The following is a 15,003-nucleotide window of genomic DNA, read 5'->3' on the forward strand; positions in this document are numbered from 1 at the left end:
AGAACACTGCTCAGGCTCTGTAACACACTTTTTCTGTTAGTTTTAGCCAGTAACACAAAGATTACCTCTTTTGTTTAGTCTTTTAGGAGCAATATTTCTCCCCCTCCTCCCTTGCAAATTCTGCGTAGGCTGAGAGAATAAAGCTGAACACTAGGTCAATTATTTTACTGAGTTTGTTGTTTTCCCACAGCATGGCTAATTTGCATCCTATAGTGCTCAGCCCTGGAGGTTTCTGTAACTCCCTCCAGGCTGGTAACTACATCACTAAGATGAGAAACACGAACTTCTCAGGATAGGTCTTTGCTAGTTACCTGCAATGACATAGTTATCTTCTGATAGCTCTTATCTCTCTGCATTGCATCTTCCCACGCAAATAGTCCCCAAGGAGTGACAAGGGAAGGTGTCAATCAGCATTAGAGTGATGTAGATCTGGCTTATGGTGTAGAATCTTTAGGCTTTCTCTGGCATTTCTCAGTTGAGTGAACGTACTTCTCAATGCTGTCTTGGGGAACATATTAAGAGGTGAAGTACTCTGATCGTGTTCTAGAAGAAGTCAATTTTAGTAGTGCTGGATCGGCTTAGCAGAAAAAAAATATGGAATTCCTTCGCCTCAGCCTTATGTACTTGTATATATATGCTCATTAACACATAGTAATAAACCGTGCACAGGAAATTTACTGTAAGTCATTGTCCTAGTGACTTAAAAGTATACAGTGTGATCAGTGAAGGGCCAGGGTAACACAACTCATTTATTAGTGATACTGAAGAGACACCCTGACTCCTCTCCCACAGGCTCAGCCGCTGAACTGGAGAAGAGACAGGGACAGATGTGGGAAGTTTAGTTACCTGTCACATTGCTAACGCCAAGTCCTCACTGGAAATGTTTTCTTGTTTTAGACTTCTTGACAATGCTCCCACATCTCAAAATGCTGGCTCTGCTGGCACTAAACCTCCACACCTATGTCATGCAAATTTCAAGGTGGTCCAGGAGACAGGGATAGTGAGAAACCCAGCACCAGTTCCTCTGCTAAGGAGGCATAAATCTCTCTTCTTACATGGAAAAACCTATGCGAATAAACACTCTGTGCAAGCTCCCTGGCTGCGTGTGGAGAATCTGCTATGCCTTAGTGATGACTTCTGCAAAGGCTTTGGTTGGCAGGACAGCTGTACTATGCTACAGATGCAGTGACATCTGTGAGCTTTCTTCACCACCAAACAGCAGATACCTAACCTGCTGGGAAATGGGATCCATTAAATGAGCACGGAATTCAGGCAGGGGTCCTGAACATATCTCCCTTGGCTTCTAAGTGAAGCCATCTCTCCTCTGATCCATTATAGCCATGTTAAGTATCTTAATATAGCCACATTTAACATGAAATATTTTAAGTATCTTCATTCCCTCTACCTTCTGCAGAAATTGGGTGCCTAAGTATCCCTTAGATTCTGTGCTTTACTTGCTCTTGCCTGGCATGGATTTGAATCAACCACAAACCAAAAAAGAACTTGTATCATGTGGTCAGTTGTCCTTGCTTTGCTACTTGACCTTTTAGCAGATGTCTCTGACATCCTTGCTCCTAACCGCTTGTTACAGTTTCTTGCCAAAATATTAACACAGGACATGCTATGTGGAGAGAAGGACTGGGGAATTTGGAAGACCCCCAACAGTTAATCTCTCTCATTGCCAGAAGGGGAGCAGATTCATGTGGAAGGTTGGGTCAAAAATTTAGTGTCCTAGTCTAGGCAAGATTCTGTCTTTTACTCCATAAATGGTTTAATATGGCTTATGTTACCACCCTAAGGATCAACAAAAAATGGTTACCCAGTAGTAATGGATCTCCTGTTATGAGAGTGGAAAATTACATCTATTAATAGCTTGAGATTACCTCCTGAGGGAGACCTATTGTACAGATCTAATTGTATTTCTCTTAATTCATCAGCTGTTAGTAATTACATCCTGCATTTTTGCAAGGAAAAAATGAATCTAAGATGGCTATTGAGACTGTACTTACATAAATCATAGGAGGGAGAGGAAATTACAATGCAAATAGTATCAGTCTTGTAAACAATTTTAATTCATTACTTAGCTATTCATTAATTAAGTAACATCTTCAAAAAATGCATTCTGGAAAATGTAGCAGCCACACTGGAAGCAGTTCTGGTCAGATTAGCTTAAAATAACTCCTCTGGCATCTCAACAATATATAATTTTTAAAGGGTTCAGATAGTGTGCAGTTTAGCTTCTCAACTGGCAGTTGAGAGAAATGTTAACTTCCCCTCCATGCTAGAAGGCGTCAGCCTTATAGTCTGTGCTTCTAAATAATCTCTTAGAAGAGCAGTATTCTTGTTCAGCTTCTATTTGGAACTTTTTTTTTTTTTAAAAAAATGACAATTGCAGTTCCTCTTGCCTCCTTTTCCTCTTTGCACACTCCACAGTTGCCCACTAGTGGTACTGGATCCTCCAGCAGATACTGGGGTTTTGCACATCGCCCTCCTTTGCTATTGCATCAAGTTACTCGGTCAAAATCCGTGTCCCTCGTTCTTCTCTGGGGACAATTATAAGAAAGGTATTTTGTTCTCAGATATGGTAGTCTGATTATCCCGTCCCAGCGAATGAAAAGGCACTGTTTACAATGGCAAGGGAAGGCACAAAAGTACTTTTTTCATCATCATCCCGTTTCCTGGTAAGTGGAGATGGTTTCAATGGAAAAAAACTGGTCAGGTTGCCATGTGGGAGTCTTGCTGCCCTCTCCTGGTGTCATCGGCGGTCACGCACTGGATCTCGCAGCTGCCTCCTAAGTTGAGGTTATCCCTTTTTGAGATCGTCCTGCAGAACTGGAGGGAAGAAGCTGCTTTATAAATGTAATTGATTATTTTAAACAGCAATTTTGATTAGGATTAGCTAGGTCTTTTCAACCAGGCAGAGCTTTTGAATTGTCAGTTGCAAAGGCAACGGTGTTGATCAGGTTTTCTAAATTTGCAGATCGTTCCTTGCAGTTTTCTGGTTGTGACAAATGGATTGGAACTCAACACTGCTGAGTCTTCTGGCTACCCTTGCCCAATTTTGGGAGCATTAGCACTTTGTATGCTTTTTGTTTATGAGCACGGGAAACAGTATCATGGCCCATCAGAGCATACCAGTTGCAGATGGAAATTTGCAGCCACATTTTGGTGCACATTGTGGGAACGTATTTTTAGTCAGCACATCTCAGTCTCAGTATTTGATGGGAACCCATCTTCCTTAGCCTGTAGGGTGACTGACCAGGGAAGGTACTCACCTTGTAGAAATAATTTTACTCCTGATGGCTACTGAAGCTCAGCTTGTTGGGTCACTTACAACAATCAAAGGCAGCAGCTCTCCACAGCGGGAATTCAGTTTTAAGGATGCAAAGTGATCCAACCTTGTGGGCCCAATGTTGAGGATCGCAATTGGCAGCTGCTTCTCCCGGGCAGCGAGAGCAAACCTGTAACCAGAGTATACCTGCAGGAATACCAGAAAACAAAATTACTGGCAGCTTAGGCAAAAGAAGAGCTACAGAAAGGAGCAAGGAAAGCAAAATAATTGCTGTTGGCAGTGGGAAAAGGGGCTGTGTGTACGTGCTGTGTTAGGCAACGGCACTGAATTCAGGTATGAAAGTTCTTCGTTCCAGGAGCGCACAGAAAAGAACAGCTTTTAACCTCTGTCACTGAAGGATTTGCAGTTTCATAGAAACTGAAACTTCATAGTACATTGAAAGGAAATGTCCAAACCTTGTCTTTTAGTAAATCTCTGCAGCAGTTTTTATTAGTTATCATAGGTACTTAAATGTTTCTACTTTGATGGTTCTCACATGGCCTAGCTTAGGTAGTACAAGAATGAACCTAAGGCATTTCAATCATTCCTGTACAAAGGATTATAAGCTTAAGAAGTGCAAGCGCAAGGAATTTGTCTCCAGTATCCTGAAGCCAAGAGAATTGCAATCAGGCAGCCTTGGTTTTATCTCATTTTGGGAGACATTAGAGTAAATTTTTTTAATGTTATAGAACTTGTTCCTGGAAAAATTTCTCTTATACAAACTCTATTCTGAAAGTTTCCGTGGGTAAACAACCCGGGCTTCTCAACTACCTTACTTTATAGATAGGAAGCTAATGGAGAAAACACATGACACAAAGGACAATCCTAAGCAGCAAGCAGAGATATTGCGGCTCTCTTATTGAGAATTTAATTAGGAATTAGAGGTCCTAAAATCTGGTATTTCACACAGTGTGCCATAAGGCCTAGAAAGCTGCCAAAGGCTAAAGAATTCAAGCAAAAAAACGTGGAGTGGTGATCTCCGGCAGGACTGAATTTATCAGGTATCTTCGCTTTATGGGCAATTGTAAACCTACAATGTACTGATGGAGGAGGTAGCAGAGAGATATCTAAATGAAGTTATTTCTAGCAGCATGAAGCAGACTGGCAATAAAGTGACAGGAAAGCCCGAGCAGGCCAACTGTGAAGCCAGTTTCCAACCACAGTAAAAACAAAATACAAAGAAGCTCTGGAGAGGCTGTTGTGGTCACCCAGCAATTAGTAGTCCTAAATTGTGGGACTAAGGATTGTTGCAGGCAGAGTAGCACAGAAATAGGAATACAGTGTGGGAGAAAGACCTATTTACCTGCATAGAGGATCCTGCCACCAGCATGGAGTCTGATTCTTCCAGGCGTTGGTGCACAAAATCCACTTTTTCCCGGCTCACCGTATCTCCAAAGAACGTCACGTCAGGCTTCAGGATTCCACCACATTTACGGCAGGCTGGGACTTGGAAATTACGCACTTGCTCATCCGTCAGGAAGACATCCCCATCCGGAGCCACACCGAATGCTTCAGCTTTCCAGGTAGGATTCAGAGCTTCAAAGTGCTCCTGAAGCTCAGAGCGCAAGATCTGGTCTCCACAGTCCAGGCAGAAAACCCTGAAATTCAGAGCAAAGTCTTAATAAAGAGTTTCATGTCAGCTGAAGATCTGGAGTCTGTAACTTGTTCCTTAGAAGGCCTGGAAAGTCTGTGGTCATTATCCATATTTATTTATCAAATAGTACAGGTCAAGGAGCTGTCTTCCTACCTCCTATTGTTTCTTTGTAGGAATGCTTTAGAAAAGCGCTTTCAACCCTACCGTGCATCCTCTCTCCCAGTGCAGACTGTGCTTTTTTATCTGGAAACTTTGGGTCACCACAGCCAGGCTGTGGTGGCTCTTCTCCAGTCCACTCATCTGTGCATTTCTAGCACTACCTACTCTGCTTAGTCTTGGATAATCCTTGCATCCTCAGGATCCCCTTGTCCTCTTCACTAAGAGGACATTTGCTGTAGCAAGGAAAGGGGAAATTCTGATTGATGCAGGCTACAAGGTAAATGATCCAAATAATGCTAAAAAAAAAAAAAAGTTCATGTTTCTTAAATGCTGTGCTGCGAACAGTGCTGTTTTATGATCTTTTCCTCTGCCCCAGCCCAACACCACCTCTGAGCTTGTCATCTCCAGGAACATTGACGTTTTGCCTCCTTTCTCAGCAGCCAACACTGCGCCTGCTTGTCAGTCACCCTGAACGAGAGACCAGGGAATTAACCATCCTCCCTCTGCCAACAGAGAGTACCTGTGCGTGCAGCCGTGCAATTCCGTCATGCGCTGGCTCCCGGCTTTGGCGTGAAGGGCATCCACGTTCTGGGTCACCAGCCAGTGCAGCTTCCCCAGCTTCTCCCAGTCTCTCAGTACCAGGTGTGCTCTGTTTGGCTGATGGGAGGAGAACTGGGGCCAGCCCACAAAGTTCCTTGCCCAGTACCGCTGACGGGCACTGGCACTACGAACAAACTCAGCATGCTGGATGGGCCGTCTGTCTGTCCTGGCGTAGAGCCCGACACCTTCAGAGCGGTAATCTGGGATCCCCGATTCAGTCGAGATTCCAGCTCCGGTCATTACAAACAGCCTCTTGGAGTTGGAAACAAAGCGCTGCAGCTCCTCTACATCCAGTGGATCTGGGGGAAGACAGGCTGGCACGAAAGCCAAGTTTGGAGAGGTCCTGGATACAGAATGGGATCTGAAGTGATGGAATCTGATGGCTCTGCAAACTCCTGACATCTTCCTGGCAGAGAACATGTTCAGCTAAAAGCCAAGAACAGAACACATGGCAGCTAAAAGAAAGCAAAGAGTGTGTCCTTAATGCCATTTTTGTGGGATTCTCTGGAAAACGATGCTGATAGTATCCTTTGCTCTTTTTTCTTTTTAGTAAAGTAACACAAATTATTTTGAAAATGTTAACTAAACCCCACCATCTAAGGACAAAGTTTGTCTGTCCCTTTCACAGAGGGCAACACTGAGGACTGCTCAAGGTACAAGGACAAAGTTAACACCCCTGACTTTCAGGACTCTTGCTCTTCTATCCTGGTGTGGAGGATGGTTGTAAAGAACCCAGAAAGACCTGAACATGCAGAATCTTTCCGAGATACGTGCAACAAGGCAGAGAAGAAATGGGGGGCTGCAAGCCCCTGCAAGGGGGCGTGTATGAGATCCGGAACATGGAGGAAGGATTTTCTTTACTGATATACTGGACTTTAATTACTGATAAAAGGGGATGATCTCTAAAGAGTGATTGCAACAGGCCCCAGATAGTCTGGTGCTTAAAGCTCGCCGGGTAGCGTGGGACACTTGGATGCTCATTCATGCCCACTCACACTTCTGCCTTCACCATCACAAATTACTGGGAGGACACCTAAGGGACTGGGTCTGACTGGGAGTCCCCAGCCAGCTGGAGCAGATCCCTTTCAGGCGTTGCAGGCAGTGGATTGAAGGAGGGCTCTGGGCAGTTTGTTAGCTGTCAAATGGTTGCAGGAAGCAGGCAGCTTCACAAATGCTGCCTACAGGAAACTTGTGGTGCCTGTGAGATCAGGGGCAGCTCTGAGAAAGTCTGAGGTGCTCAAGCGGTGAGCTTACTTCTCTAAGAGGCTGGCACCCAGGTACCTTCGATGGCCTGTGCTTCAGTGCCTGGATGGGTTTTAGATTCCTGCTGCATCTAAATTGCTTTGCCTCAAGTCCCTGGTACCCCTCAACTACCAGTTCTTACAGGAAATAGAGCAATATTTAAATACATTTAAAGTTCGGGCGTTCAGCTGTAAGTGTCATGATACTAAGTTGATGCTAGTGGCAAGGAGTAGGTTTGTCTCGGTTCGTCTCCAGTTCTCAAGGCTTTGTGTCATCATCAGTTGAATTACAGGGAAGATTGGACTTTCTCCATAGTCTGAATTACTTCTTAAATCTAAGCAGTAGATTCTCTTCGCAATGATTTTTGCCTTTTATTGTTTAGCAGGAGTTGTGTTGGGCATTCCCTCTGAAGAGGTTTAATTTTCCATATCAATTAATTAGAAGGGACAAAGTCTCCCAATAAACTGTATTTTGCTTTGTGAATAAACTTCTGTCATGATGCTCCCCAAAGGCTGTTAAGCCCATCTGACAGTATTTAAATTGCTTTAACTGGTGACAATTCTCCATTCCTGTCCCTTATCGTCGAAAGATCTCTCGGAAGGAAATGTTTGGAGGGGGAATGAAATGGAGATTTAAAGTGGGTTGGCCCACGAGAGAGAGAAGGCAATGGCAGGCCCAGCAGCAAAAATAACAGGTACAATTTGAGAGCTGCTGTGAAGCGCAGAAGTAGGATGGTGTAGGAGAGAAACTTAGAAAGGACAGAATATTTCCTGTGAAATGCAAAGCTGCTTTTAAAAGGAAAGTGCTCAGATTAAAAAATAACAACTACTATGCGTAGTAAGTGAAACTCTTTAAACGTACCTATCGAAAGCCGAGGCTTAGAGTTTGTTTTTAACACCCACCCGAAGTGCTCCACAGACACAGAACAGCCAGGTTCAAGGTAGAAGATAAACAGGTTTCTACAAATGGTCACGGAATTCTGAGGGACACCCACGTCACCCGAGTCTCTTTTGCTGTGATAATGAGGGGGGAGACGGGACAGCAGCCCGAACGGAACATTTCTAACGAAATAAGAGCGATACGGTGAATAACGCCTGAAAACTCACCTTTCATAATGCTGCCCTGCCCGACGGCGGGAGGAAAGGGCCGGCTGCCGGAAGAGGAGTTTTCTGGGAAATGTAGTTCACGAAGAAATTAAGCCCTAAGCACAAAGACTACAATTCCCATGCTTCGAAGAAGGAAAAAAAAAAAAAAACCCCAAAAACCCAAACCCCCCAAAAACCCCCGAGTTCCTGACACCTGATAAAGTCAAATTGCAAACGCCGAGCTTCGTAGCTCCCCTCAAGGAAACTGAAAAGAATGAAATCAGATTTGATTTGATAGAAATACAAGTTATAGCTTTGATGAAATGCATTGTAGATGCTGGTCTGTAGAAAAGCATGCGTTTTCTTTTCACTAACGGGTTTTAGGCTTAAAATGCAACTAAACAAATAATGGGAGAAAAATCCAGTGAGGGCTGTTAAAAGACATCTCTTCCAGCTCAGGAGTTCCCCGAGAGGTAAATTGTTGGAGGCCATGGGAGTACACCTGGCTGATACATTCACCCTCTTCTGGCAACTCTGCCTTTGGTACCTACACTTGGTCCCAGGAGAGACGGTCCTGATGGTCATAGTTAAGGTCATTTGGGATGACAGGAAAAAGGTTTGGGAGAAAAATGTGGAAAGGGCCCGTGGCAGCAAGGATGGACAAATAATGAGAATGGGGTCCCTTGCGCTGCAGTTAGCGTGGCCGGATAAAACCCAAGAGGTCGGTGTGGGACAAGGGATGCCTGCACAGCTCTCGGAGGATGCGTGGGTGAAAAACGAGAGGATGGTTGTTTCTTTGGTCTGGCTGGACCTCTCCCAGGGCACAGTCAGACACGCTCAGCCACTTCAGGATTGAATTCTTTGCCACCAAGGGCTTGTACCAGCTGTGCAGTTCACCACCTCCTGCCAGGGCTCAGTCTATCGTTTGCCTTACCCATTACCGCTCTGCTGGCCTGGTGAGCTGACCCAGTGAAACCTGGCAGCTGCTGAACCGGGAGTGCTGGGACCACCTCGCACGGGGAATGGGCTGGTGGATCCGCTCAGCCCGTCTTTGCAGAACCACACTAATTGCTCCCACCCCTCAGTGCCTCGTTAGTGGTGGGGTTTTCTTCCGGCGTTTTCCAGTCGATCCAGCAGATCCTCCTTTCTAAGCGTGGAGCGGGCAGGGGTGGCTACTTGCGGTGACTTCTTCGAGTCCCTGTGTGACCCTGGCCCACAGCGGTTTTGCAGAGCTGACACCACACAGCTGGTTTCCAACCCCGGGGCCGTGCTGACCTGCTCGCTGCCCGCCCTGTGCTCCCTGGCGGGGTTTCGGGGGGCTGCTCTGCCTGCTGCAGGCGGGGGTCTCGGTCATCGCCTGGCAATAAGGGGTTTGGGGTTTTTTTCACAGAAGTATTATTTTTTTTTTGAAGAAAATACATAGGAGGAGGTGCAGGCTGCTGCACGGTAGCCGCCTGGTACTAGGTGCTCACCTGTTTTAAACACAATGAGCTCTTTCTAATTATTTGGGCTGCTTTTCAAATGCATTCTCCAAATAGCTCTTGCTAATTAGTCCAAAACATCGCAGGAATTTTTAATCCATTTTTTCTCGCCTCTTACAGTTATTTTGAAGCCCGGAAGAGCCGGAGCCTGGATACAGCGGTGCGTAGCTTTGGGATCACAAGGAAGAGGCGCGCACCCCCCGTGCTCGGTGCCCGCCCCTGTCGAGCCGTGGGTCGCGATCCCCTTTGGCAATTCCGTGAGTGTAAACGGCCGCTAGCGCCGTTAGAAACCGGCGATTTTGGCCAACCCCCACCGGCTGGGCCCTGCCGCTCATTACCATAGCGCCCTCCCGGCACCCCCCGCGTGCCCCGCCGCCGTGTCCCCCATCCGGTAACCGTCCCCCCCCGTGCGGTAATGCACCCCCACACCGGTCCCGCCGGGAGTGCGGGGGGCGCGCGGCGGCGCGGGCTGGCGGGACGCGCGGGGGCGGGCCGGCGCGCTCTGACCGGTGCGGCGGGGCGGCGGCGGGGGCACCGGGAGGGCGGGGTTTCCCCGTTAGCTTTGCGCAGTGGCAGTATCGTAGCCTATGAGGTTTATCCGAGGCGCGATTATTGCTAGTTGAAAACTTTTCCCAATACCCCGCCATGACGACTTGAAATACAGTCGGCATTGGCAATTTTTGAGAGCCTCTTCGGAGGCTGCTTTCACGTGGTTAACGATAGATTTAACGGGAGAAACGGGAGCACCGGGTTGGGCAGGTTCTGCTCGGTGTCAGACCGGGATGTGGGGAAGTGCCCGGGGAACGACTGGGGCTGGGCTGGGTCTCACCGCCGGCTGGGGTGCATCGCCCCGGGGGGACCCCAGGTTGGGTGGGGTGTCCTTGGAGCAGGCTGCCGCTGGGGAGCCCCTCATTCAGCGGGGAGCTGCCGGCACTGACGTCGCTCCTACTTTGCATACTCTTTCCCAGCAAGCTTCGCGGCCTTCCCCCGCCGCTGTTTACAACGGAGGGGGGAAAAACGGGGTACCCCGTTCCCGCCGGCGGCGCGGGGGGCACGATGGCGGGCGGGGACTGATGCCGGGGGAATCCCGGCGGGGGTTGCGGGAGGGGGCGATGGGGCTCGCCCCGAGCTAGGCGGCGGCCCCGGGGCGAGGGGCGGCGGCGGCGGGAGGATGGGGTCAGCTTTGCGCAGTGGCAGTATCGTAGCCAATGAGGTTAATCCGAGGCGCGATTATTGCTAATTGAAAACTTTTCCCAATACCCCGCCATGACGACTTGAAATATAGTCGGCATTGGCAATTTTTGACAGTCTCTACGGAGACTGAATTTCGGTGTTAAAAAACAGAGGAATAAGGTAAGAGGATGAGGTGCTTGTACTGATTCTCTTAAATCTGGAAGTCCGGGTTGCGGACCGGATTGTACCTTCAGGCAGGCTATAGAGGTGTCATTATGGGGAGAGACAAGGGCTTTTGTTCTCTCTCGTCGCTGCTGGTGCCCGCTCCTGCCAAAAAAACATGGTTTAATAACTAGAGGGCACGTTTACATTAAAAGCTCGGTTCTTGCCTTTTTCTTTCAAAGCTGCTGAGGGAGGAATCGGGCCATGAAAATGGAAGTGGGAGGCACTGGGGTGCTGGAGAAGCATTGCTCCTGTAGCTCTTGTTGAGGAGGATCTAGGTAGCTTAGGTGGCGAGGAGAGGGCTGGTGTTCCTGGAGCAAGTGAGGGGGAGCGATGGTCTGAATTGTGCTTGGCTGGCTCCAGAAATGCTCCCAAACCGATTAGGGAACAGCTTTCAGTGCACAGGACCATAACCTGCATTTTTTGTGGGTTTGTTAATGTATGTCCGTTGGCATCACTTGCTTAAACAAAACCCCAACCAAAAAAACCCCAAACCCCAAATCTCCTTATTTGTCAAAGGAATCATAAGGCTTTACTCTGGAAAAAGCAGCTGCTGAATTTGGTGTAAAATCCTATTTTATGTTAGGGAAACTCCATTCATTTCTAAGTTGCAGCTGTTGTCTTATTTAACACATGAGTAGACCATGTGGAGGGAGACTAATGCCCACCGCACACCAGCTCCCTGGGCTGAATCTCTGCTGGAGCTGGAAGCAGCTGCCCTCTGTCACTTTGTGTGAATTAGATGCAGCTTATGCTGCTGACAGGTTACCTCTGAAGTTCTCTGTGGTCGTGTGTGTCATCCGGATGCTCCTACCCTGCCGGTAAGACTCTGAGCTAGGCAGCTGTTTTAAACTATAACAGGCAGAGTAGAAGACTTAGTAGTGGATATTAATGTTCCTTCTTTATCAGGCTTATTTATAAGATTCATCTATGCTGGGTTATTATACTCAACAGTGACCAAAGAGTGACAGTGAAACCTCCTAAATTTAATTTTTTCCCCCATTTGCACTTCATTGCTAACAATATCAATTTGAAATCAAAACCTGAAGCATAGAGATGCCATTACCCTTCGGCAGAATAAGTCACACTGATAAATTCCAAAGGCATATGTAGTTTAAAGTGTGTAATACGCCTCATGTAATGGCTTGATTTATATAAACTGTGTTGATAAGTATTGGTTTTATCACTTGATTGGTTTCTCATCTCTTCTGCCAAAACTGCCTGTGATAATACACTGGCGTGGTGCTTCTGTTCTGCATTACAATGTCCTACATCTGATGCTAGAGACCAAGTTTGTTCGATTTGCTGTAATAGATCCTTTCAACAAATGTGAAGTTGGGCCTTGACTGGGGAAGTTGCATGTTGAGATTTACTGCCATTGCCTTAAGCCTAAAGCTCTGCCTGAAATTTTCTTTTATGCATTGACCTGAAGAAGGAGCTACATCCCCTTGCATGATGTCTGTGTGGCACAGCACAGAGGACACATGCTGCAATGAAGTCATTGTCATCGCTCCGCAGTTTCAAGTCACTTTCTGGAAAGTGCACAGGTAAGCTCTAAACGTGCCATACGTGTTACTGTAGCAGCCTATCTGTTCTTCTCTGACATAGATTTAGTCTGCTGTAAATGATGGTGTTTTTCATAGGAGGTATTATGAAATGATATGTTTGGTATCTGTTTGGTAGCCAATCTGAGATCACAGCCCTGAAGGGGACAGGTGGACAGTTAATCCATCCAGTCTGAGTGTCAGGTGTGCAGAGGTCAGTGGGTTAAGCAACTCTTCTGTGGAGCTGGTCTGTAACTGGTAAATGATGCTTTGATGAGAGGGAAAGACCCCTTGAGCAAGTACTCTGAACGCTTGGGTTGTGTGGAGCCAGGAGGTCCTGAAGTCCAACATTAGATTGATGTTGACTCATTGTCTGACTTTATTTCCAGCTCCCAGTCCTGTTTCCCATCTGTAAATGAGCACAGTAACTTCTTGTCACACCTGTGAAAGATGAGTCATAACGTGTCTTAATCACAGGGCACAACATGAGAGGAAGCCCCTTGTATTTCTTTGATGCATTACCTTTATTCCCTAGTGCTTCCCATCCGGCACCACTTATGAGGGATGTGCTGCTCTCAACGTCACTTCCCCCTCAGTCCTTCCAGTAGCCTCTGGTCATGCCTTGGGGATGCTGCTCTGGTGGGAAAGGGTTTGCTGGAGGCGGCTGTCACCGGGGAACTGCAGCTGCTTCTGCTGGCAGCTGCGTGAGAATGGTGCTTGAGTAGCAAGTGTTCATGAGTCAGTGAGAGTTTCAGAGGCAGAGAGCAGGTAGATGATGAGAAAACAGGATTTCCAGGGTGTTAGGAAAGTCACGAGAGGGTGAGCGTTGCTTGGATGAGTTTAGCTTGAGCCTACACCACTGAGCAGTTGTCTTAACAGCTTGGGTGTTAACCTGCCCCTACTCCTTGGGCTATTGTGGGAGAGGTAAGGACAGACAATTTTAAGTAAGAAATGTTAGCGTGTGACGAAGAATTCAGTTATGAACAGCACCTGGCTGTGAGGAGTGGAATGAGAATAAGGTTGGTTTTAAAAGCCGTATTACTAGAAGATAGTATCACTCATGTGACACTGCCTTTCCACCTCACTGACGCTTTCATAGCAGTGCTGAAGCCATAAGCAAAGCTTTAGAGGCAATCTCTTTTCTTTACACTGAGCAGCTTGGACACAACCTATTTCTTGTGGGCGCGGCCTTCATTGGTGCGCTGACGTGTTCATTTCAGCCCTGAGACAGAGTAGAAGCTGTCTTCTTGGTTCGCACTCACTTCCAGTCTCCTAAAGGCCACTGTAGGAAGCTGAAGATAGGAATTGTGTACCCAGGCTACGATATGAACAGAGCACAGCGGGCACTTCATTTATGCAGAGCTAAAAATACAACCCAAGTCAAGACAGATGCTCGAAGAAACATACAGATCCCAGGAAAGGATGTGTTTCTGATGAACCTTAGGTCCACTATGCCACCAGCAAGTGCTAGTGTTTTATGTTGCTCCACCTGAGGGGACACATCCTGAAGTCATCATTGTACAGCCAGTGATAGGCTTTGAGAAAATGCAACAATCTCTTCAAATAACGTTTTAAATTTTGCTCAGGGACCAGCAAGGGGAGCGTCAGGTGAGATCCTTGGCGCTGGTGGTGAAGCACACAGTAAAAGTCTTTGCTTGTGTTTGTGTTGTACTTAGATCTAGGTAGGGATGTCATTTTCTGAGAACTCCTAGATTTGGAGTAAAACCTGGAACGAATTTCCTAGAGGCTGTTGATTATTCGCAAGCATAGGCTGGGACTAGGGAAGGGATATTTCCATGCCCCCCTAGTGATAGTTCTCATTATAGCGTGTCTTAACACAGGAAATAACGATGATGTCTGTTGAATTGTGTTAGCTGGGGAAACTGGGTGTGTTTGTGCCGAGAGAGTGGAAAATAAAGCCTGGGAGATTGCGAGCGGCTGACCTCACGGTCGCTGTTTTTATGAAAATGCGATCCTGTAATCTCAGCTCCACAACAGGACACGTGCTGCTCCGCTCTGAGAACATTCTCTGACTGCCTGGTGGTTTTGTAGGGAAAAGCGCTACAAGAGTCATGTTTCCTGGATCCTTAACTGTTCCCACACTGATAGTTCTCGGGGTATCTCTCATCAGATTAGGAGCCGAGCGCTTGGGCCGAGCGACTGTTTTTACTGCCATGTCGACTTGGCCGGAGCGTAGAATAAACACGGGCTGTGGTGAGGGTGGAGCTGCTCTGCGGTTCGGGCAAGGCTGAGGACTTTGCCGCGTTGGAGCGGGGTTTGGTAGCGAGCGGTTTGAAAGGAAAAGCAAGTGGGAAATGGTGGTTCGAGATGCACTATCACATGATAAACCCAGCGGGGCTGTTAGGGGTTTTTAAACAGAGCAAAGGAGAAGTGCTTGGTGGCTTCCCTTTCTGGTGGCAACAGCTGATGGAAAATCGTTCAGGAAAAGTTTCACCTTCTCACCTGCCCAAGCTTTCCCTGGGGATGGAGTAATTCATCTGGGATGCAGAAACATCGCTTTGTTGGAAGGCTTTTGGAGCAGGGAGCAATGGAGTGTCCCATCCCCTCCTCC

General features: G+C 47.2%; 1 protein-coding gene and 2 non-coding genes across 4 annotated transcripts; 2 read left to right on the plus strand and 1 right to left on the minus strand.

Moving 5' to 3' along the window:
* Positions 1-2,047: 2,047 nt before the first annotated feature.
* Positions 2,048-8,060, minus strand: SIRT4 (sirtuin 4). Of its 2 annotated transcripts, none has more exons than XM_074159658.1 (5): positions 8,033-8,060; positions 5,605-6,110; positions 4,635-4,929; positions 3,276-3,478; positions 2,048-2,832 (listed from the first exon to the last, which is right to left on the minus strand). In XM_074159658.1, the coding sequence occupies exons 2-4, from the start codon at positions 6,102-6,104 to the stop codon at positions 3,314-3,316; spliced, it is 960 nt and encodes a 319-aa protein (XP_074015759.1). In that variant the 5' UTR covers positions 6,105-6,110; positions 8,033-8,060; the 3' UTR covers positions 2,048-2,832; positions 3,276-3,313. The 2 variants fall into 2 exon arrangements, with proteins under 2 accessions (XP_074015759.1, XP_074015761.1); XM_074159660.1 differs by having other exon boundaries at positions 5,605-6,139.
* Positions 8,061-10,050: 1,990 nt separating this feature from the next.
* Positions 10,051-10,191, plus strand: LOC141472718 (U4 spliceosomal RNA). Its single transcript, XR_012463540.1, has one exon. It is a non-coding gene; the product is annotated as a U4 spliceosomal RNA (small nuclear RNA).
* A 480-nt stretch (positions 10,192-10,671) lies between these two features.
* On the plus strand, positions 10,672-10,812 carry LOC141472716 (U4 spliceosomal RNA). Its single transcript, XR_012463539.1, has one exon. It is a non-coding gene; the product is annotated as a U4 spliceosomal RNA (small nuclear RNA).
* Positions 10,813-15,003: the final 4,191 nt, after the last annotated feature.

The sequence above is a fragment of the Numenius arquata genome, chromosome 16 (genome assembly GCF_964106895.1).
Source record: "Numenius arquata chromosome 16, bNumArq3.hap1.1, whole genome shotgun sequence".
Taxonomy (NCBI): domain Eukaryota; kingdom Metazoa; phylum Chordata; class Aves; order Charadriiformes; family Scolopacidae; genus Numenius; species Numenius arquata.